This window comes from Andrographis paniculata, unplaced genomic scaffold (assembly GCF_009805555.1).
Source record: "Andrographis paniculata isolate CXL003 unplaced genomic scaffold, ASM980555v1 Contig82END, whole genome shotgun sequence".
Classification (NCBI taxonomy): domain Eukaryota; kingdom Viridiplantae; phylum Streptophyta; class Magnoliopsida; order Lamiales; family Acanthaceae; genus Andrographis; species Andrographis paniculata.
Window position 1 is genome coordinate 1,734,693 of NW_026137620.1, and position 24,046 is coordinate 1,758,738.

The 24,046-nt window shown below is 31.0% G+C and overlaps 2 protein-coding genes and 1 long non-coding RNA gene across 7 annotated transcripts; all 3 read left to right on the plus strand.

Moving 5' to 3' along the window:
• The first annotated feature begins 3,077 nt into the window (after positions 1-3,077).
• On the plus strand, positions 3,078-6,532 carry LOC127241464 (uncharacterized). Of its 4 annotated transcripts, XR_007836535.1 has the most exons (5): positions 3,078-3,350; positions 3,531-3,572; positions 3,976-4,070; positions 4,158-5,723; positions 6,237-6,532. It is a non-coding gene; the product is annotated as an uncharacterized LOC127241464 (long non-coding RNA). The 4 variants fall into 4 exon arrangements; XR_007836533.1 differs by lacking the exon at positions 3,531-3,572 and having other exon boundaries at positions 3,079-3,350; XR_007836534.1 differs by lacking the exon at positions 3,976-4,070 and having other exon boundaries at positions 3,080-3,350.
• Positions 6,533-13,078: 6,546 nt separating this feature from the next.
• LOC127241314 (histone H2B-like) lies at positions 13,079-19,134 on the plus strand. Its single transcript, XM_051260291.1, has 2 exons — positions 13,079-13,556; positions 18,526-19,134. The coding sequence occupies exons 1-2, from the start codon at positions 13,135-13,137 to the stop codon at positions 18,953-18,955; spliced, it is 852 nt and encodes a 283-aa protein (XP_051116248.1). The 5' UTR covers positions 13,079-13,134; the 3' UTR covers positions 18,956-19,134.
• Positions 19,135-19,264: 130 nt separating this feature from the next.
• LOC127241313 (probable E3 ubiquitin-protein ligase WAVH2) lies at positions 19,265-23,799 on the plus strand. Of its 2 annotated transcripts, none has more exons than XM_051260289.1 (3): positions 19,265-19,969; positions 21,169-21,282; positions 21,628-23,799. In XM_051260289.1, exons 1-3 carry the CDS (start codon positions 19,967-19,969, stop codon positions 23,194-23,196), a joined length of 1,686 nt encoding a protein of 561 aa, XP_051116246.1. In that variant the 5' UTR covers positions 19,265-19,966; the 3' UTR covers positions 23,197-23,799. The 2 variants fall into 2 exon arrangements, with proteins under 2 accessions (XP_051116246.1, XP_051116247.1); XM_051260290.1 differs by having other exon boundaries at positions 21,177-21,282.
• The last annotated feature ends 247 nt before the right edge of the window (positions 23,800-24,046 follow it).

Here is a 24,046-nt window from a genome sequence, read left to right on the forward strand (position 1 = left end):
CTAATTAATGAACTTGATTTTAGTAGATAAACAAAATTCATATTTCGAACCGAACATTCATACATATGCTGAGTTTGATTATCCTTAAAAATTTAATCATTTTTCCGTTTAATTTATTTTATATATTTGAGTGAATTTTATTTTTATACTACTCAGCAGCGTGGTAAATCAAAATTTCTTCGTTATATATATATATATATATTAGTCTAATTATAAATAAACAAGTGGTAAAATTGTTGTTACTGCTTCTTTGCGGCGGTGATCTTAGTTGTTATCACTACTGCATTTTGCATTTGGTCACGTATGAATTAATATTATTTTGAAGCCTTGCGATAAGCTAACAATTTTGGTATTGTTGCTGGAGAGCAGTATAATTTTTTTCTTTTATATATATTTGATTGTTTATTTCTATTTTTATTTTTGCCTAACAGATTATGTCTCGAATGGGTCGAATTGATCAATTAATTTTTAATTCAGAGATCAAAAGAATTACATGTCATTTGAGAAAAGAAGTTAGAGAGTAAAAAGCAGACACTTCTAATTCTGACGAGGTTGAAGAAACCAAAGAAGTTGAAGACACTACGATATATCAGATGATACAACAAAGAACTCTGAGGGAGCTAGCTCCAAGAACTCTAAGGGAGCTAGCTGCTTCCGATTTAATTCAACACTCTTTGTATATTACTTTTTTTGCTATAGCCAATAATACGACATTTGAATTTAAACCTAGACTGATATATTTAGTATTGTCTTTTCATGGCTTATCAGATGAGAAACCATACAAGCACTTACAAGAGTTCGATATGATGTACACAAACATGAAATTACTTGGATTCACTAAGGATCATATCAAACTTCAAGCTTTTTCATTCTCTTTTAAGGATGCAAAAGATTAGTTATTCAATTTTCCTATTGAAAATGTAACCACGTGGATGTATATGAAGCGCAAATTCTTTGAGAAATTATTTCCAATAGCCTGGGTTGAGAATTTGCGAAGGAGGATTTGCGGTATTAAGCAAGCATCAGGGAAATTATTATATGACTATTGAGATAGATTCAATAAATTAATTGTTTGATGCCCCCAATATTAGATTTCTGAATAACTTTTAATCTAATATTTATATGAAAGACTAACTTCTATTGAAATGAGGATCATCGATTATTATTAGTGGAGGCGACCTGATGAGCAAGACTCCAAAATAAGTTTGAGAATTGCTAAATGATATGACCAAGAAGTCTCAACACATTAAATCAAGGTATATCATGGGAGTTAAGAAAACTTTAGAAATAAGTTCTCCTATGCAACAACAATTAAATGAATTTACTATTTTTGTGAGAAAATATACTATAATAAATGCTCAAGGGAAGTCATGTGGAATTTATTCGACTGTTAAATATCCTATTAATGCTTTTTCCTACATTGATAAAAGGAGGTAGAAGTGAATGCTGCAAGTTATATACCAATAAGGACTTATAATCTTTATTCGTAAACGTTCAATTTGAGATGATAAAACAATCTCAATTTTCGATATAGAAATCAACAATCCAATATCAAGTAACAATTACTGGAATTTCAATTAATCAAAGATAGAATAGTTTTTATATGAAAGAATTAATAATTTCAACTATTTTAAATTTGTAAAATTATAATTATAATTTGAATAAAAATAAGTATATTAAAATAATTATAACGAAAAGGGCACCATTAGAAAATAAATAAAGAAATTATGATGTAAACATAACTATAAAAGTTTGTATTTATTAGCCTTTCCATTTCAGTTAGTCATTTGAAATGGTTAATTTACTAAAATAATGTGTGTTTGTTCGGGGATTGGATTGGATTTATATTATTCATTCAATTTTTTCTCTCCAAAAACATCAAATCAAATACATATTTTTATTTTTTATATTATACTAAAAATTAATTTTACATTCAAAACATTTCATCAACACCTATTTATATCACATTATACAACTATTCAAATTCAAAATTTTTACTGATCAAATCCCAACTCAAAATCCAAACCCCAAACAAACAAGTTTTTGATCGGATCAAACAAAATTGTTTAATAAATTAATAATTTATATATTTACCAAACATACACACATTGAGACACAGTCAAAATTGTTTATGATTCTTATGCGATTTGAAGGGTTCAGTTTGTTTAATGAAATAATTTTATAAAAAGAACATACCTGGAAATTTTACATTATAGTATTCATTTTCTTTCAAAATTTAGGATATTTTTTAAAAAAGTTAAATCATAATTCATATTAATTAATTTTTTGTTTCCACCTGTTGTGTGCAAACTTAAGTCTCACATTGGAAATTGTGAAAAAATTACACATCTTATAAGTCCCAAATGAATTCCACTAGTACGAAGCATTTTGAAAAATATCCAAAAATAAATCCGTGCGGTGAAGTGGACTAGGTACCTAGTAATTATGATTCCCCTAATATAATTATACTTTTTACTATTTTAGCATGTCATATTCAATTTTTTTTTTCTATCTTAATAGATGTAATTATATATTAATATCAAAATATTATTATTTTTTTAATACAATTCACAAATATAAATATATCACTACACATATTTAGTTATTTACTATAATACTATCAATCAAAGAGTAGAAAAATATCAAAACTTTTTGTCCACTTTACTAACTAATAAAATATTATTCTCTTCGCCCCATAACTATAATTTTATTTGTGTTAGACATTCAAAGAATAATTATATTATATTGATAATTGGTAATCAATATGAGTAAATTTTTTTTTTTTTATTTTACTTTGTGAGTAAATTAGTATAGAAAATAAATATTTGTATTTTTTTTATGACTGTGGAACCAGCAATTACTAACTAAAAGTGTGCACCGATAAGTTCCGACCCGAATTTAATAATTTGCAAATTATGCTAGATAAGACGAATCAAACTGTAGGCGAGATGACTATTTATGAAAATAAGATATTGTTCTGAGACAAAAATGGTAAATATTGGAAGAGAAGTACAATTTTGGTTTCCTTTCCGGTTTAACCTCCTTCTCGGAACCGTCGAACCGCCATCTCAGGCCTGCTGTTCGAAACCGGTTAGGCAAGTTCCCGACTTCACATTGCCTATAAAATAAAACGAAACCGGCACAGCGAAACCCTACTACGGAGGCGGCGCCGTTGCTTCTGACCACTTGGGATCTGCTCTCCGGCGGAATCTCTTGGCTGGATCGTGTTTCTATTCTTTCACTTTAACTCTCATTGACGATTATATCAACTGCTCTTTGTCAATTAAGGCTTCTGCTTTGAGTGTCTTCCGAAAATGGAGACTTTGGTTTGAAATACTCTAGCGAAACTGGTAAGTGGTCTCACTGCATCATACGTAGATGGCTAAGCAACATTATACATGTATTGTTTTTTATTTTTTTAATGATCAGCTGCTGGACGTTTTACCTTGAAAAGTTTTGGTTGAAGTTTATTTTGTTAGCGTACTGTTTCACCTTTAACATGTATGATTCATTGGTATTTGGTATTTCAGATGCCTTTGCAACAGAGTGAATACCCGAGAGAGTGTTAACAGGTTTCTGAAACAAGCTACTTTACTCATTTTAGAGAAGAAAGTGGAGTGAAAATGAGGAGTTATTTATTTAGGAAGCATTGTTGAAGAAGAACTTAGCTTTAGGGAATTTGCTGTCACGTATTAGCAGCTGTCGAATTGGATTATTTGTTGTCCCGAGTGTTTTTTTTCTTGCAAAACTGATACACCAAAGTTATGGGAGACATCCGTGAATTTATGTTTAGTTTTTTTTTTTTTTATTCATCTGATTAATTGAGGAGAAACTTCATCAAGTTAGATTTCAAGATGAAATGATTGTCAAACTTGAATTTTTTGTGGATGATATTGATCTGGCATAGAAACTTTCATGTTTGGATAAAAGATCTGAATTCAAGGCTTCATCCAGCATGTCTTCTATGTTGTGCAGACGATATCTGATGAATGCTATTATTAGGAATTTTGATGATAGTGAGGCAGCAATAGATGTAATTGCTTTCAATCTGACTGCTCAATTGTGTTGTGGTAATTGAATTGCGCTGCTTCGTTTTTTTCTGGTAAATAAACCTAGTCTAATGCTAACGTATCTTCTCTGTCAAATTGGTTGCGCAGGTCGGCACTGTTGGATAAAAGCAAATGGATCTAATATACTCAATTAAAAAGGTGAACTCAATTACATGTTTTCAAAACATCATTATTTCAGACTAGCAATCATTCTTGTTGTGTGTGCTGATGCTAATCTAGCTCCATTCATACATCATTGACTGATGCTTGGCCATGAAGTCCTTGTGGTGTGCACAGTTAATATTTCTTTTTACCTATATTTAATTAAGTTTATAAGTTAAAATTATTTACTTATGTCAATTATCAAACAAAATTTGTTTATTATTTTCTTTATGGAAAAAATAAATACATACATATAATTACTGGAACAATTATAATTTCTATAAGACATAAGTTTGTGTTATGGAGTAAGTACGGTAATGTTTACACTAGAACGGGGAGAAGGATTGTACTCACCTAGACTGATTGCGGCGCAGGATTAAACTAGATCCGCTCAAGACTCATAATTCTAGAACTAAATAGGAAATAAAACAATAAGAATAATAAGAAATAAAATAAAAATTAATGACGAATTCTTCGATCCTGTGCCACGATCAATCCTAGGTGAGTGCTATCCTTCTTCTCTCTTCTAGTGTAGACATGGCCTTGCTAACTCCATAACAGTTTGCATCAAGTATCAATGATATGTCACTACTGCTATAATCGTGGCTCTAGGAATAATGTTCGTCATGAACACCATGTGTCCATTGGCATCCATAACTACATGAGGAAAGAGTAAGGCAGATCCTTTTAGCCATTTGAATTGCCCAGCTTGCTCGCTGTTGGTAGTCTATGCCTGTGGCTTGGATATGACTGTCCCCTTGCTCATCTGACCCTATAAAGGATGGATGCACACACAATTACTGCACAAAATTTGAATTGTCGTGTTTCGAACTTTTTTTTTTTGGTTACCTTATACCCTATGTAAGTACTGAACATTTAGTTTGATAGTGAGAGAATTATCGAATCTATCCACCACAATCTCCAGGATGAAAAATTCATTTTAGTTAAATTGGTGGTAGGGTGAGAAAGGAATATGATGAATTGTGACAGGTACTGATGACAGGCTAGATTGTAGTCTTGGGTGCTTCTCCTGGTGCGTCCAACAGCTGTTGTGAATGTGCCGAGCATCTGAGCTGCAAATAGTCGTGTGATTACATTCCTAACTTTAGCTGATTCCTTTCCTTCCAAACTTTGATTAAATTTCATTACCAGTCGGTTACAGGGCTTGATGCGTGAAAGTACTGAATGCAAGGGATCGAAATTCATTTAGAAACGCATTTTATTTTCTCTTTCGCTATTCTTTCCCCTTTATCATTTACTTAGCTGTTTTGTAGTCATGGATTGTGCCGTGTGCCACATTGCTGGTCTTTTTTTGCACACTGACATTATGAATTTCCATTCTGTGGTTTGGATTGGCTCATGCATTTCTTGAGCTGGAAAATGAAATAGGAAACAATTGCTTGTGAAATAGGAGCACATCCGACAATGCGGAAACAAGTGCTTGTGTACAGAGGATCTTATGAGTGCCACACTGCAAATCCTCAAAGCTGTTTCATTCGCAATAGAACTCGGGTATGTATAAGAAACGATTGTCTTTTTTCACAAAATAATCTATGCTATTCATTGTACTTTATGTGCCAAGGGTTTGTCTAGTTTTGTTTTGAAATTGGAGTGATGATTTAGACTTTTGATTTAAATTGTATTTTGGTACGATGCTTTGTGAAAGGAAATATAATATTTTTATTAGAAACGGTGCATAATGAATAGTGAAATTTTTTATTTGAAATAAAAATCAAACACACCCCAAATTCTCTTGAATGTTGTAATGTAGTAGTTTATTCAGTAACTTTTTGGTGTATTTGAAGCCCATTTAAGTGAACTAATGGATGTGAAAGTGTTTACAGTTTACATCAAATTGATTCTTATTGCCACAGCTTGTATAGAACTTTAGTTAATCATGCTATGAAATGAACAAACATTTTCTCGGCTCATTCCTTCGCGGCATAGTTTCAAGGTGGCATCGATGAGGGCATATAGAATGGTAGTGCTGAAAAACTTGTGAATGGATTCATTTGTTTTTTGTAGGGACAAGTGAAGAACAAAGCTTAGTTCGACTATTCGGCCTTGACCATTACCTATGGTGCTCGGATCATCAGTCGAAGCTGAGTAGAGCCACAAGTCATAAGCTTTGTGATTTTATTTTTGAAGTGATTCAATGGCGACAAGGACCGACTTCCTGGGGATATGCCTAGTCGGAAGCCTTCCCGTTCCATGCATTGGTCTATTGGAAAGCCGGACACTCCGGATCGCTCATTTCACGAGAGTAGTACTAGGATGGTTGATTTCTTTGGTAAATTCTTGTGTTCCATTTTTTTTTTTTTTTTAAAAAAGGGTATATTCTATCTATTTTTGCAGTAATATATCATAGATATATATGATGACTATCCATTTTAAATTTATTACAGAATTTTATGGTATAATTTATATATTGATTAAATTAAAATTAAATTGATAAAAAGCAATACTATTCATTTGATACGATTTCTAATAAAAAGATGTTATTTTATTTCAGAAAATATCACACCATAAAAGAACAAAGCCAAGTGTTTCGTATTGTTTCAACTGTACCAACATTTTTCATATGGTTTTTATTTGCAATTTTTATGAATATTTTTATGGTAGATAATAAAATACATTTATAATTTTTTACTCCTCTTGTTAACTATACGAAAATTTAAGAAAATTATAATTGATAAAATATATATATATACTAGTAAAATTACAATACAAATAATTATAAATTAAAATTAAGATAATTAATTGATTTAATTAAAATTTAAAAAAAATTATAAAGTATGTAATATAAATAATTATAAATTAAAATTAAGATAATTAATTGATTTAATTAAGATTTAAAAAAATTATAAAGTATGCAATTTAAAATACTAGTAAAATGTATAATTATTTTTAAATAAATAGACAAATAATGCAAAATGGACAAAATAATAATAATAATAATAATAATAATTTAAATTGGACGAAGAAAGTATTATTTATAAAATAAATTTATATTAATCATAAAGGATATATATTTTTTTGTTCTAATATTTTAGAGATAAAATAAATATTTAGCTTTTCATCCATCTATTTGCAAGGGATATCTTTTTTATTTTGGATTGTCTATTTGCAAAAGTAATATTTTTTTATTTAGTAAATATATATATTTTTATATATATTATAAAAAAATACCTTTATCACATTACTTACATAAATATTATTTCATTATAAATAAATAAAGGTATAATTATCATTTCACATCAATAATACAAACTATTATTAATATATTTATTTGTTAATATACTTACCAAAAAATATATTTTTGCAAGTAGATTAAGATTGTATAATATTTTATACGAAAAATTAGTATTGAATGTAATACTCCATTTATTCCAATATAATATATGTATTTTATTATTTTTGTCTGTCAAAACAATAATATTGTTTGCAAAACTGATCATTTAGATCCCTAGTTTATAAAAAAAACTATCGTATTTTTATTATATTTATACAAATATCACTATTTTCTTTCTAACTCACTATAAAAATAAGATAAATTTGTCTTTTACTGTTTATTTTACACTTGCTCTTAATATAATATCATTATTCGTTATATTTACCAAAACAAACCAGCATAAATTATATAACACCCCATTGTATTTTAATAAAACATTCTATATTTTATTTATCGCGTGAAATTTCCTAGTTAAATGTAAAGTTTACACGAAACACCTTTCTTTATCTCAAACTGATGTTTGATTTTAAATAAAGATCTAAATTACGCAGGTTCTATACAAATAAAAAACGTAAAATATCATAAATAATTTTGTTGAATAAAATAAATAAATAATTAATTAATTAATCCTTCACTTTTTTTTTTGAGACAAATTGTTATCTTATTTTTACAAGAACTATAAAATTATTGATCAATTATTTATTTATTTATTTTATGCAAAAAAATATTTAAGATATTTTACGTTTTCTATTTGTATAAAATTTCCGTAATTTAAGTTTTTATTTAGAACCAAACATCATTTTTGGACAAAGAGAATGTTTTGTGTAAATTTTACATTAACACAACGGAGTTTCACGCAATAAATAAAACACAAAGTATTTTTATGCATTTTTATTAAAATACAATGACATATTATATAATTTATCCAACAAACAAACCTAATGTTGTATTAAGATGGGAGAAAGACATCCATTATCTTCCTAAGTATATCTATCTAATAATCTAATATATTGGGACATTATTAAATATATTTAGAACATACTCCGTCCATCAAGAATGAAGGTTACATTTTCTATTTTTGGTTGTCTATTTATCATAGTTATATGTTTTTTACTGCTCATTGCAAATATCATTTCAATTAAACTTATTTACACAAATATCGTTCTATTACAGATAAACTCACAAGAGTAAATTTGTCATTTAACCAAAAATATCACCAACTATCATTAAAATATAATATTTTTTAATATATGTGTTAAGAACAAATATAACTTTGTTACAAAATGAAGGGAGTATTGATTTATTTATGCTCACAAAACACTAAGAGACTGTTTGGTTCATGGATTTTTTTGTAGGATTGAGATTTCACGGTATGATTTATATGTGGTGAAATTTATTATATTTAAGATTTTGAATTATATCTTATGTTTGGTTGGTAAAATTATATGGAATTTATATTTCTCACATCTTGTTTATTTTTCATATGAGCCGAAGGATTTGGATTTTTATATTCTAAATGACATAATTGTTTAGGTTCGCGTAAACTCGATACCTGACCGGGCCCGACCTATTTATTTGAAGTTTAGTCCAATTATTTGAGTACTAGGTTTGGGTCCGAAGTCATATTCGGAGTAATATAATAATAAATAATAATATATCAACTATATATATAAATAATTTCTAAAAATATAATTATATTAAAAATATTTTTTTAATTTAACTTATTCATTATTTTATTATAATATTTTCTAATAAAATACATAAATTTTAATAAATGTTGTGCCAATACATGTGCAATTTTAAATTAAGATTTAAGAATTGTAAAGAAAAAATGGATTTTTCGGATCCATCCAGTCTTAGCGGGTATAGTTTCGGTCAAATCCGGTATAATCGAATCCAATTTGAGTATCGAATCTAACAATTTATTCGGGACTGAATCCGACTCATTGTCATCCTTATAATTTTATAATTCAAATAAAATTTATAATAAATAATAATTTTAAACAATGAATTTATTAATTTATTTTTTTAAAAAAATATTGTAACATAAAAAATAATATAAATTTAATTAAATAATAATTAAGTTTAAAATTATTTAATTTGTATTTTATAAAAATATAATATTTTTTCTTTTATAAGACGATATAAAAGTAAAAATTAAAATTACAAAAATGAGATTTAAAAGTAACAGGGTACCCCCATTGCAAAAAGATCCTTTATTTATAGGATTTTGAATCCTTTTTTTAAATCTCTATCATTTTAAATTCCATTTTTTTTTTTTTATCAAATATAAATTTCATGTGATTTTAAAATCCAAATCTCATGGAATCTCGTTAAATCCTTAAACCAAACAACCCTTAAAGGTAGGTAATAATTTGATGCGGAATATGAAAACTCATGTTTCCGATGCTTGAAAAGATTGGATAAGTGGTACACAAAGTAAAACTTCCTAAAATACGTCTCCATTCACTGGATATTCTACATAAGATTGTTGACACAATTTTACAGTGACATCCATCATCTAAGGGTGTTTTTGTTTGAAGGATTTTGGTGGATTTTTACTATTCATCCAATTTTTTTCCCCCAAAAACATCAAATCAAACATCTATTTTTCATTTTTTATATTATACCAAAAATCAATTTTACATTCAAAACATCACATCAAACCCTATTTATATCACATCATACAACTGTTCAAATTCAAAATTTTTACTATTCAAATCCCAACTCAAAATCCAAACCTCCAAACAAACACACCCTAAGCTGAAATAAGTCGGCATGGGCCTTACCGGGCGTATGTATGGATTGACATGCGACAAGGCGGCATAATAAATTTTGACTGATAGAGTAATACGCCACAAAAATTTACTACCATCGACAAAGTATTTGGTCAAGTGGCCTAGATTGCTCTGATCCAATACAAGTTGGGAGTTAGCCATGAACTTACGACAATTCGAAGACATTATTTTAGAATTCGATACATAGAGGACAATGTCTAACTTAAGTGGAAGAGAATGTCTAAGACTGAAACTATAATCTAGAGAAGCCGGGAGAAAGGGCCGAATTGCGGAGGTTATTGGAAATTTTGGAACATTCGGAAGTATTCTCTCAGGGAACTAAATGGGGATGGCAATGGACCCGAGACCCGAATTGGATCCGATTATACCCGGATCCGACTATACCCGGACCCGACCCGAATAATACCCGACAAGACCCGATGGACCCGACAGACCGAAAATTGTTTTTTTAATTTTTAAAATTTAACTTAAAATTGGACCCGAACCCGGATCCAGACCCGACATATATTAAAATTTATATATTTTATTCAAAAATTTTATAGTAAAATAATAAAAAATAAATAAATAAAACTAAAAATATATTTTTAATATAATTTTTATTATTAAAAATTAATTTTTTCATATATATAATTAATATATTAGTCGGGTCCGGGTCCGGGTAGGATCCACCATTGGACCCGAGACCCGACCCGGAAATGTTAAGGGTACACAATACCCAACTCAGACCCGGACCCGATGCCTGTATAATTGGATCCAATCCTAAATAAATGGGTCGGATCTGGGTCGAATCTCGGGTCTACCCGGACCCATTGCCATCGCTAGAACTAAAACCCCTTGACTAAGTCGATAATTATTCAGTAGTATCATATAATAGAATTTAAGTTTGTGATGGATAGATTTGGATCCGACCAATCCATCTTATCTATAAATAGGAAATTCGCATTGTTTATAAATCATCAATTAAAATCGCATTGTTTATAAATTATCAATTAGTGAGAATGATACACTTAACTATACAAAGAACATATAGATTTTTTATCCACATAATTATATTATATTTGTTAAAATATATTTAGAAAATATATATTATATTTATGATAGTTATCTTATTTAATTTATAGGATTCTTGCATTATTTAGATAATTTGTATGTGATTATAAATATGTTCGAATCCTTATGATTGAAATAGAGAATTTCATTTTCTTATTCTAACAATATTAATAATATTATATTTCTATTAATTAACAAAAAAATATATTTTACTAAAGTGAATGTAAAATATATAATGTAGGATTGTTCTTTTATGATTCCAAATCAAAATTAAAATTATTTATTTTGTACAATTTTTAATAAAGATATACTTCTTCCGCTTTACTTTCGACACAATAATTTAAGAGGGATATAATTAATAAATAATTAAGAATGTATTAATTTAAAATAATTATTGTATAATAAAAAAATATACATTAAGATTAAAGTGTATAATTCATTTAAAAAAATGACAAAATAAGTGAGAAATACAAAAAATAAAAAAATAGACATGGTAAGTGGAGTGGGAGTACTATTTTTATCTCACAATATATTACATCAAAATACTATTTAAAAAAATAAAATTAAATTAACACTCAATTTCAAATCAATTTCAAAATACAACCAAATAAACATTTAGTATCACTTATTTAATCTAGTATAAGGAAGATTCAATTGGATCACAAATATTTAAAATAATAATAATAATAAATCAAATATATATATTTTTTTTAATATAATATTAAAAATTAATTTATATTTAAAATACTATATCAATATTTAAATCCTAAACCCTAAGTCCATTTCTGACCCATCAATTTTATTTATTCAATTTTAACTTCAAATATGGAATTGCTACGGTAATTTTACTTCAACCATAACTAAATTTTTCACTATTATTCTTCTAATATTCAATTTTTCCTATTATTTTAAATAAATTTTTACTTTTATAATTTAAAATAAAATTTTGAAAAATTTTAAAAAATAAAAATTAAATTTTAAAAATTAATTTCTTTTTTAAAAAAATATAACACCACCAAGTTTTTTACGTTGAATTTGGCGTGGGTTGGCAAAGGCGCTGGGTTGGGAGATGCACTAAAGCCCTCCATCCTTTGACCGGCTAGCCTAGCAAAAAAAGATATATTTATTTTTATTACATCGGATAAATATTTTAATTTGAAATTTGTTATTCATAATTTAAATTCAAGCCTCAACTCTCAAACTTTAAACAATATAAAATTTTGTTAAATTTAAATTTAAAAACTGAATCTGCTAGAATAATAAAAATTTAAATATGAATAGTTATTTAATATTATAAAAATAAATATTTAATTTAATATTTTTAAAAGATAATAATAATAATAATAATAATAATAGTGGGAGTTTAGGTTAAAACCCACGATCAAAGAGAGTTGGAGCTCCAGTTAATAATATATGCTTATATTTTTTTAATTTCAATTATTTTTTCAAAAAATTCTAAATTTGAATCTATTTCGTATACAAATGTACATTTGAATTATTAGTATTTTAATTTTAATTTTTTTTACATAAAAATATAAAAATTCGTATCGGATAAAAATTGATCGGGTAAATAAATCCTAAGAAATCTCCAAAAATCTACAATAAACCACAACTTCAGTTTCATCTTAATAAAGAAAACCGCAGGAGGGGGCAATCATGTGCCTAAATCTGTACCGTCCAAAATTAATCCAATCAACGGCTACTGTTCACAATCCGTGAGACTCCACACTAACCAATTAAAAAACATATCAAACCTCTTTAAATATCACCTCAAATTCACTTCCTCTCATCTCGAACCAATCTCTCTGATTTTCGTCTACCCTACCCTAGAAAGAATCGCAAAATGGCTCCCAAAGGAGATAAGAAGCCGGCAGAGAAGAAGCCCGCCGCCGAGAAGGCTCCAGCGGCGGAGAAGAAGCCCAAGGCCGGGAAGAAGCTGCCGAAGGAAGCCTCCGCCACCGCCGGAGACAAGAAGAAGAAGCGGACCAAGAAGAGCGTGGAAACCTACAAGATCTACATCTTCAAGGTTCTTAAGCAGGTCCATCCCGACATCGGCATTTCCAGCAAGGCTATGGGCATAATGAACAGTTTCATCAATGATATCTTCGAGAAACTGGCGCAGGAGGCGTCGCGGCTTGCGCGCTACAACAAGAAGCCGACGATCACCTCCCGCGAGATTCAGACCGCCGTGAGGCTGGTGTTGCCCGGAGAGTTGGCCAAGCACGCCGTTTCTGAGGGAACTAAGGCGGTCACCAAGTTCACAAGCTCTTGATTGCTTTTCTAGGGTTTCATAAAAATTCCCCAATTTGGCTTTTGGGGTAACTGCATTTGCTTTAGAATTTACTGAGTTTTCTATTCTGAATGTACAAATGGTGTCTATTACACATTGTGTTGGTCTGTATAGATGATGCAGTGTGAGTTCTATCGATGATTATTAGATTGCGAATTACTACTTAGAATGAAGCTTGATATTTGCTTGGCCCTTTTCTTTTATCCTTTCACTCATAGCCAGTTGCACAATTTTAATCTCCTCAATTACATTTATAGATGTGTGAAATTGTGTTGTTTATTCCCCATTCTTGATTGTTAATGATGCTTTAAGGATGATCATCTGGAATTGAGAGTTGTCTATTTAGCAAATTTCTGCTTTGATGTAGTTTTGTTTGGGAGAATTATGGGGTTTCAAATCTATCATCTCATTCTTTACCCTGTTTGAGGGTTATTGATAACGTGGTGTTTGTTTTTAGTTGATGTGGTCTTTAATTGGAAGCTTCTGTTTCTATTTTGGTATGTAACTACTGCCCTAGTTTGATTTCTTTTTAACTGAACAATGGCTTAGGGATATCCTTTTATTCTTGATAAAGTATTAGGAAAGATGTGAGATTTGAGCTTTTGTAGTTATCCTGTTTATAATTTAGAAAGTTCTTGGGTGTCATTAGTTGCTAAATGTTTAGGATGCGATGCCAGTGGTTTCGATGAAATGACAAGTGGAGGCTAATGGCATCCAATCTTGTAGGGTTTGATGTATTCATGAGATATTTGTACAATATCTTGTTGGGTAATGGTTCAAAGTGCTCCAATTTTTGGTTCTTGGGTGTCATTTGTAACTTGTTATTGTTAGGATGCACAATGCATATGAAAGGGGTTTAGATGCAAAGATAGTCCAGAAGTTGCTTGCTTCTGGCATTGGATATATATTCTTGATTTTCTTTACATGAAGTTTACTTTCTTGTTGCTTTCTTGGTCAGGTGCTCCAGTTTAGTTTTGATTTGTGGACTTACCAATGCTGTTCGTTTGCATGAATTGCTTGAGATGTGTATATATATGCTATGTATATCTACAGAGTACGCTGATGATGGTTTATTATTTATATATGCACATTTTCTGCTATAGGCTGAGACTAGGGGTTTGTTTAGATAAGAGTTTTCGGAGGTTTTTTAAAATTTGGAAGTTCAGAAAAAGTAAAAAGTTAGTATTGAATTTGATGTTTTGCGAGAGAAAAAGTGTATTTGATGTGATATTTTTTTTCAAAATGAATAGTGTTAAATGAATGAAAGTGTGCTGCGTAGTTTTGGCATCTTCTTTTTGTTATCGGAAGAAAAGTTGTTTCTCATATGTAGAGCTGTTAAACGAGCCGAGCGAGCTCGAGTATTGGTTGTTCGAGCTCGACTCGAACTTGTTAACGGTACAGGCTTGGCTCGACTCGTTAAGAATTCGAGCCAATATAGTGCCTCGAGCTCGGCTAGTTAGGTTCAAATTCAAGCTCGAGCTCGGCTCGTAAAGCTTGAACTCGAATACCGTGTCTGCTTGCTACACTGTAGACACGTAGATAATTAAGAATGTATTAGTGAAAATAATTATTCTATAATATAAATAATTAACTAATTAGTTTAATTATAAATTAAAAATTAAAATTAGTTTAATCATTTTTCAAAAACGGAAAGTGACATAGAATGAGGGATGGAGGGAGTATATTTTCTAATATATAAATTAAATAAATTTAATTTTATTCCTAATTTTCTATAATAAAATATTTAAATTTTAATAATAAATATAAATTTTGATATAAAAAATTATACTCACTCTGTCCCGGTTAAGATGACAATTTTGCATATCATTTTGTAGAGAATAAAATTTTATATAATATAAATAAATAAATAAAATAATTTTATTTATTTATTTATAATTAACTTAAAACTAATTTTATTATAAATAAAAAGTTTTAAATATAGATAAAAATATTTATTTATTGAGGAGAGAGATAGAAATAAAAGGGTTTTGAGTGGGTCTATGTGTAAGAGGTTAAAATTTAATTAAATTGATTTATATCTGTTAAATATGTTTAATGAATAAAGGGGTCATCTTTAATGAGACGGATAAAAAAGAAAAAGGGGTCATCTGTCGCGGGACGGAGGAAGTATATATTATATTAATATATAAATAATATAAATATATTATTACTAATGAGCTCAATTGAGCTACTCGCGTGCCGAGCTCGAGCTCGGCTCGTTTATCTCTATAAACGAGCCGAGTCGAACTGTTAACGAGCCGAGTCGAACTTGGCTCGCTAGCTACTCGATTCGTTTAACAGTTCTACTCATATGCACATATGTTGTGGTATGCATTTACATGATTTATTTTTTAATTTCCGGTTCTTTTATTTTACTGTTACGGGGGAGTGGAGGGATAAAGTACACTAAGGGTGTGTTTGTTTGGGAGATTAGATTTTAAATCCACTATTCATCCCCTTTTTTCCCCCAAAAATATCAAATCAAACACCTATTTTTTATTTTTTATATTATACTAAAAATCAATTTTATATTCAAAACATCACATCAACACATATTTATATCGCATCTTCCAACAATTCAAATTCAAAATTTTTACTATTTAAATCCCAACTCAAAATCCAAACCCTCAAACAAACACACCCTAAGGAAATGTTTCAGTTTGATATTAAAATGATATATGATGAGATGTTTTACGGGAAAAAAAAAATAAAGTACATATTTTTTTTGAAAATCTAGAGTCCAAAATAGCAAGGATGCTCTTTGTTAATAAGTATACTACTATTGGTTATATTAAAAATTTTAAATTAGAATAGTTGTACGATATGATATAAATACGTATTGATATGATGTTTAAATTTGAATTTTGAGTTAGAATTTGAATAGTGAAAATTTTGAATTAGAATAGTTATATGATGTGATATAAATAGATGATAATGTGATATTTTGAACGTAAAACTTAATGTTTGATGTGATATTTTTTTTGGAAAATTTTTTGAATGAACAGTGACAAACACACCCATAGGGTGTCAAAATTAAACTTGACAACTCATTCAACTTGAAAATTTTTAGATTAAGGTTTGGGTATTTCAAATTTGGTAAAAATTGGATTGATTCAAATGTGAAAAAAAAAAAATGGGTTTGGATTTCAGGCCGATTTAATAACTTGAAATATAAAAATAAAAATCAGGTCAAATTTTGAATTGATCAAAAAGTATTTTTTTGCTAATTATTATTTTAATTTATAATATTTATATTATATTAACTGTAAAATAATATAAAAAATTAAGGGTGCGTTTGACAATTAGCGGTTAGCGGATTCAATTAGTTGGTTTGACTAGCTGATTCAATTAGCGGTTTTGTATTAAAGTGTTTGATAAAACAAGTTTGACATTATGTGTTTATATATAAAATGACTATTAAGGACATGTTATTTTTTTAAAATATTTAATTTTTTTTCTTTGGTTTGAGATTTATGAGAATTTTTGTTATTAATTATTGAAAATTATAAAAATAATAATTTTTTTATTGAAATTATGTAAAATATAAAATAATAAATATTTCGTATATATATTTTTTATTATGTTAATTATTGTTTTAATATATATAAATAAATTAATAACTTTTGTTTTTTCTATTGATTTAGTTTTAAAAATTTATATATTTTACAAATAAAATAAATTATATGTAATAATTAATAATAGTAATTATTTTATATTTAAAAAAATAAAAATATAATTTAATAAATTAAATATATTAAAAATAATTAATAAATACGACTATAAAAATATATATATATATAATAAATAATTAAGTTTTAAAGGTAAATAGGGAATAACCAAACACCTAAATTAGTTTTTTGATAGGTGAAACAGCTAAAAACTCTTCAAAAAGCTGTTTCACAAACACTCTCTAAGTTAAAAATGAATATTTTTAGGTAAACTTAATTTTTTAAAAAAATTTTTGGATCTGTTTCGTATTGGGTTTGTTCGGTTTTTAGATAATCTTAAACTAAATCAGATTGATCTGTATCCAATCCAAACAAATGTGTCGTGTTTCGATCCAAAATAAATTTCGTATTCGGATCAGATTCGAATTGACAATTTTTTGTTCACTTAAGCTTCAACCGGGACCCAAAAACCCGAAATTATACTTCTTAAAATATGAGATGGGAAAACAGCCTCGAGGCTTGTTAGAGCAACAACACCAATGGCTCTTTTGAGAAAACCTCCAAAATCCAACGTTTCAAGATTTTTTTGAAATAAATTGATTTTTTGAAATATTTATTGAAACTAAAATTTAAATAATCAAACGTAATTTTATTTAAAAATAATACTAATATAAAATATAAAATATATCAATTAAATTAATTATTAATATCAATTCTAATAATTTAAGATTAATTAATTTAAATATAGTTATTTAAATATTTTATAGAAAATAGAGTCTATTGGTGCAACAGTTTTTTGAATTATAATTCTAAAAAATAATTAAAAATTTTACATTTTTTATGCCACAATACAAAAAATAAATTAAAAAAAATTAAATATTTAATTTAAAATAATATATTTTATATTTATTGTATACAAAAATAAATTAATCTAATATTGGGTAACCACCAAATAAATACAATATCCCGCCAAATATATGTGTATATAAACCGCGCGCGAAATGAAAATTTTTAACTCTCAATTAGAAAGCCCTTGATCCAAACAAACAATCTTCATGTAATCTGAACCGTCAGATTGAAAGGTTAATCAACGGACTACATCAAGGATCCGCGTTCAGTCGGTTCAGCCAATGAAACGTGATGGCTAAGCTCTATATATATCCAACCCCACAGCGGTTACTTATTCAGCAATTCATTCCTCTCCAACGCAACCTTTCGTAAGTCTTCGCTGTCGATTGTACTTTCCTTACCTTTCATCGAAAATGGCACCAAAGGCGGATAAGAAACCGGCGGAGAAGAAGCCAGCGGCGGAGAAGGCTCCGGCGGCGGAAAAGGCTCCTGCGGAGAAGAAGCCCAAGGCTGGGAAGAAGCTTCCCAAGGACGCTGGTGCTGCCGGCGTGGACAAGAAGAAGAAGCGGACGAAGAAGAGCGTGGAGACTTACAAGATCTACATCTTCAAGGTGCTGAAGCAGGTGCACCCTGATATTGGGATCTCGAGCAAGGCTATGGGGATTATGAACAGCTTCATCAACGACATCTTCGAGAAGCTTGCGCAGGAGGCGTCGCGGCTTGCGCGCTACAACAAGAAGCCGACGATAACTTCTCGGGAGATCCAGACGGCGGTGAGGCTTGTGTTACCTGGAGAATTGGCGAAGCACGCGGTTTCTGAGGGGACGAAGGCGGTTACCAAATTTACTAGCTCTTGAATCCTTGTATGGGAAGGTTTGGCTTGTGTTTATGTTGAATTAGAGGGTTAGGGTTTTCGGATTATTGTAGAGGATAATGGGTTTTTTCTGATGGATGCAGTTACTGTTAATTTGGGGGATTTATAGATATGCTTTGATTTTGTCAATTGAATGATAAATCTATGAATTTGCTTCAATAATTTGGTTGGTGATTTGAGAATTGTTTCATTACCTGCTGCAATTGGGTTAATATCAATCTTTATATCTTGATTTCAACTGTTGTTGCAGTTGAATTTTGTGATTGAATTTGAAAGTGGGATTCTTTATCCCATGGCTGAATGATATATATATTTGTACGATGGGTTTTCAAGAATCCCTAGAAGGCTTAAATGGTGATTGATTACAAGCCAAACATAGAAATACATTTGACCTGTTGCTTCAATGGAACTGGTTTAACTATACCAGTGTCTTTCTTATATGCATCTTGTATATGAACTTAGAGGAGTAACCTGGCTTGTGTTCTTCTGTGAGACATTGTAGCATATGCTGTATTTGTGTGTTTTTATGTTATCTATATATATATATATATATATATATGATTGTGTAGCTAGAAGTTGTATCCTTGTTCTTGGTAAGTGCTTGTGCCTCATGTATTTGGACTTCCTCTGTTTCATCTGCTGCTATTTATTTTGACACTTATGTTAGGATTTTCCTTGAGAAAAACTGTACTTGTATGATCTTGGGTGCTTATGTAAGTGATGAGTAAGATAATAAGTGAAAATTTTGATGTATTTCAACATGATTTTTTTATAAATAGTGTGGAAATAATATTGAAAATGTAAATGAACATTGCCACATTTTGTGCTTGTCTGGTTTTTTACCACAACTTTGTTGTTAGGAGCAAAGAGTTTGGTGGTGCCATGGGCCTCAAGCAATTGAGGAATTGTCTAAAAGTGAATGCCACAACAAACAGAAAATTGAAACTGGTTTGAGCACAATACAACAAATAGAACTCTTACAGCTCCATATCCTATGGTACAACTTCTATAAATCCCTCCATTCAAAAGACTACAGTTTTACCAATCTATTACACATTCAGACACAATTTTATTCCGATGGATGACTAAAAGCTAACAATTCATTGGCAATATCCAAACTTATATAATCCACACTATAAGTTCTAGTTACTTCAAACTCAAAGGGCCTTGGAGGCATCCGTGGTTCTGAGTCACTTTCAAGCATCTCTATTATTTTGTTTCAATGCTCTCATTTGTATGCATCACAATGCAACAATAACAAGCTTCTTCATTATTGTGGTTTCTTCTTCGGTTATTTCATGTACTTGTATATCATTTCCCGCAATAACTGTTTAGACACCCATATTGGGAAGCACATTTGGCTCATGTCATCAGTAATGGGATTCAAATTCTTCCGTCTACTCGCCATTTCCATCAACATCATTCCGAAACTATAGACATCAGCCTTGTACGAGATACGACCCATGTTTCTGTAGAACATCTCGGGTGCCATGTATCCCATAGTTCCTCTTGTCTATTTCTACGTAAACAAGGGAAAGTATTTATATCCCCTACAAATTACATGAGCAACATTGCGAGGGATTGAATTTCCCTCGCAATTTGTGACAGATTTTGTGATGAATAGAAATTCTTGGCAAATCTAAAATTAAAATCCTTAGCCCTTTGCATCTCTCACTCACATAAACACAACATACTCCCATATTTTTTGCTCTTTTGACGAATGGAAATGGTTCGGCGGCAGTGTCAGACATCTAAGGGGTGTGGTTAGGGTCTTTTTTCCTTATAAATTTCCCATGGCAATGGTGGTGGCGACTGCGTTGCCTAAGACTGCCGGCTTCATGTGAATAAGCTACATTGAGTTGATATTTATATGATGGATATGTTCGGTTTCTATTGAGTTATGTTGATTTTGTTATTACTGGATACCTTTGTTTGGATTATGAAATTGGAATGAGTGAAATTTACATTTGTAATATCATCTCATATACATTGTAAGTTTGAAATTGGTTGGACATGTATTGAGAAAATCGATAATATATTTGAGCAAAGGGGTTCTGTTTAAGTTGCAAGGGAATTTTCTAGTGAAATATTTCCTCGCAATGCTTTGGAAATGATAGTATAATAATTCTCTCTGGAAATGTATATATATTCTGTTAGCTTTCTTTAAACCAAAAATTCATAACCAAATCTTAACAGAGAAATAGAATCCACAGCCACCAAACCCCCCAGTTCATACCGATATCCATGGCTTCTTCACCACGTCGTCGATCAAGTTCAAGAGATTCAATAATCGAAAGATCTGAAAATTATGTGAGTTCTCTTTTCCACTTCTTAACTTCTGCTACAAATCCATGTGCTTGAATCGAACATATCCACCATATTTTTCGAGTTCCTGCTCCTCTCATCTTTGAAGTTTCTTGTTTTACATTTCTCATAACTGTGTGTCTTTCTGTTCTGTTGATTAAATTCCATTCCAGAACTTGTTTATGTTTAAAATCATATTTGAGGAATGCCACAGGATCATATACGAGATTTAAATTAAATTTAGTTCCAAGTATCGATCAACGATCTTGAATTTTCATTCTATTTTACAATGTATTTGGCGATCTTGTAGGTTTTTTGTTTATAATGAGTTTATGCTTATTGTGTTAATAGGGAAGAAGCAGTAGTCCCAGAGACGACAATCGAATCTTTAGGGACGACGATCCTGTGGATTTTTCTGTTTTCGAAAGCGCCGATGAAGTATTTTTCAACGGGGCGATTCCCTTAACCATACCAAAGATTGCTCTCAAGATCATACCAGAGGAGCCGTTGGTTTCTCCAGATGTATTGGGCTCAAGAATCAACGTCCTCCTCAGGCTTATAGCACCTTCCATGTCGAGTTATCCTGACATTTGTGCAACTCCGACTGTCGACATAGTTATGGTGATTGAGGTGACTAGAAACCTTAGCGATGCCAATTTAGGTCATCTGAAGCGTGTTGTTGAGTTTGTTATAGACAACTTAGGCGAACGGGACCGGCTCTCCATAGTCTACTTCGGCACCTTTGCCAAGCGAATATTACCCCTGACTTTGATGAATGAAGTCGGCAGGGACGTAGCCAGGTTTGCTCTTTCACTTATGGATGCTCAAGGTTGGACTAACATCGTGCAAGGCCTAACGATGGGGGCCCGGGTTCTTGAAGACAGATATTACATGAATTGGACTACGGGCATTATTTTCTTGTCGAGCGGAAGAGACAATTGTTACTGCAGCGTGCAAGATCGAGATTCAGGGAATGGGAGGAAGCCCGAGTATCTGAATCTATTGCCTATCTCAATCTGTCGACAAAGGATGAGACCCGGCGATCCTGAACCTCCTTTTCCTGTATATGCGTTTGGACTTGGTTTAGAACATGATCCGATTGCACTGCACGCTATAGCTTCATCATCCGGTGGGACGTACTCATTTGTCGAGTCCTACGATGCCTTACAAGGCGCTGTTGCGAGGTGCCTTCGAGGAATCCGCAACACTGTCGCTCAAAATTGTATTCTAAGGTTTGCGACAACAGAGCAGCTGCAGGTTGTAGCAATCTTTTCAGGAAGGCATCCGAAGCATCTTGTTACAGACCGTGGCGAAATCTACATCCCGGACATATATGCCGACGAGGTAAAGGATTTCCTCGTCACACTGGAAAACAAGAGAGCGAAAAAAATGAATATATGCAGAGAAGTGAATGCATTTTATAAGTACGACGACATAGTATCTAAGAAGCGAATACGGCTGTGTTGTTCGAGGAGCATCTTCCGGCCAAAGATTCACTACATCAAACACTATGTACCGTATTTGACACTTATTCAACAGAGGGATCGTCTGTGCGTCGCCGAGGCCATTGCAACAGCACTGTCGTGGTTCGAAAGGGGCGAAATGGCGCAAGGTCAAGAGATACTAAATCAATGGGAGCAGAATATTGTTAAGAGTAAAGAGACACTGATGGAGTGGAGACTAAGTCTTGCTGCAAAGCACATCCTGTCTAATGATACGCTGTACGAATGGCTTTTAGAAGACATAAAAGAAATAAGAGCAAGAACCGAGAGTCGGGAGGGGTATGAGAACGGTGGACGAAACTACGCCCTCTCGTTTTTGAGCTGTCATAATGTTCAGAGGGCCACGACTAGAAGTCGAAAACTTCCGGGGGCTGTTTCTGCTAACGCCTATCTAGCTCCCGATGTTGCTTATAAATAATGAAGTCCACCTCGGCACAGCGACAGCAGCTTTAACCGTCTATAGATGACAGCACGGCGCCGTGGTTTTGCATATAAAGGGACTTAGCTCGTGTAGTTGTAATTGACATCTTCGACCTCGACTTGGACAGATTTTAGTTTTAGTTTGGGAATTTTGATTGGTTCGTACTTCCTTTATTTTGTAACGAGAATAGCGACCACTGCTGGGTGAAATAGTCATTTACATCATCTAATATAGTATAAGAGTTCATTCCAAAAAAATTCGAGTCCCAAATTCTCCTAACAAATTTGATAACAGTGCGGGTTGACATTTCAATATTCAAAGGAGAGAAGTACATCTAGTGGCTGCTCGAACCACATGTCGGGTGTCAAATCTCTCTTCGAAGAACTTGATGAAATGCAACAAGCTAGGAGTGGTTCTCGACTTGGAGATGGAAAAGAAATGCACGTGGAAGGAAAACGAACAATTTCCATCAACACAATACAAATACAAGGTGATGTTAGACATCTCCGCAACGTGCAATTTATCCCAACCTTAGCCCGTAATATGCTAAGTTTCGGACAATTGATGTCAAGTGGGTATTATATTGTGTTTGACAATGTAGTATTATTTATCCATTATTGGGGACAAGCAGTCCAGTCCAATCAAATTATTGCAACTGTGTCTCTAGATGACACAAGACAGATTAATTGTTTCCATTGGTTGCTGTTTTCTCGTCTTAAAAAAATTGATTAATTAGGTTTGGTCATCAATTAAGTAAGCCATTCTCTGCTTCATCTGGGGCAGATCTCCATTCTCTAACACCACCATCATTTCTTTCTCAACTTTTCACTGTGAAGAAGAAGCAAAG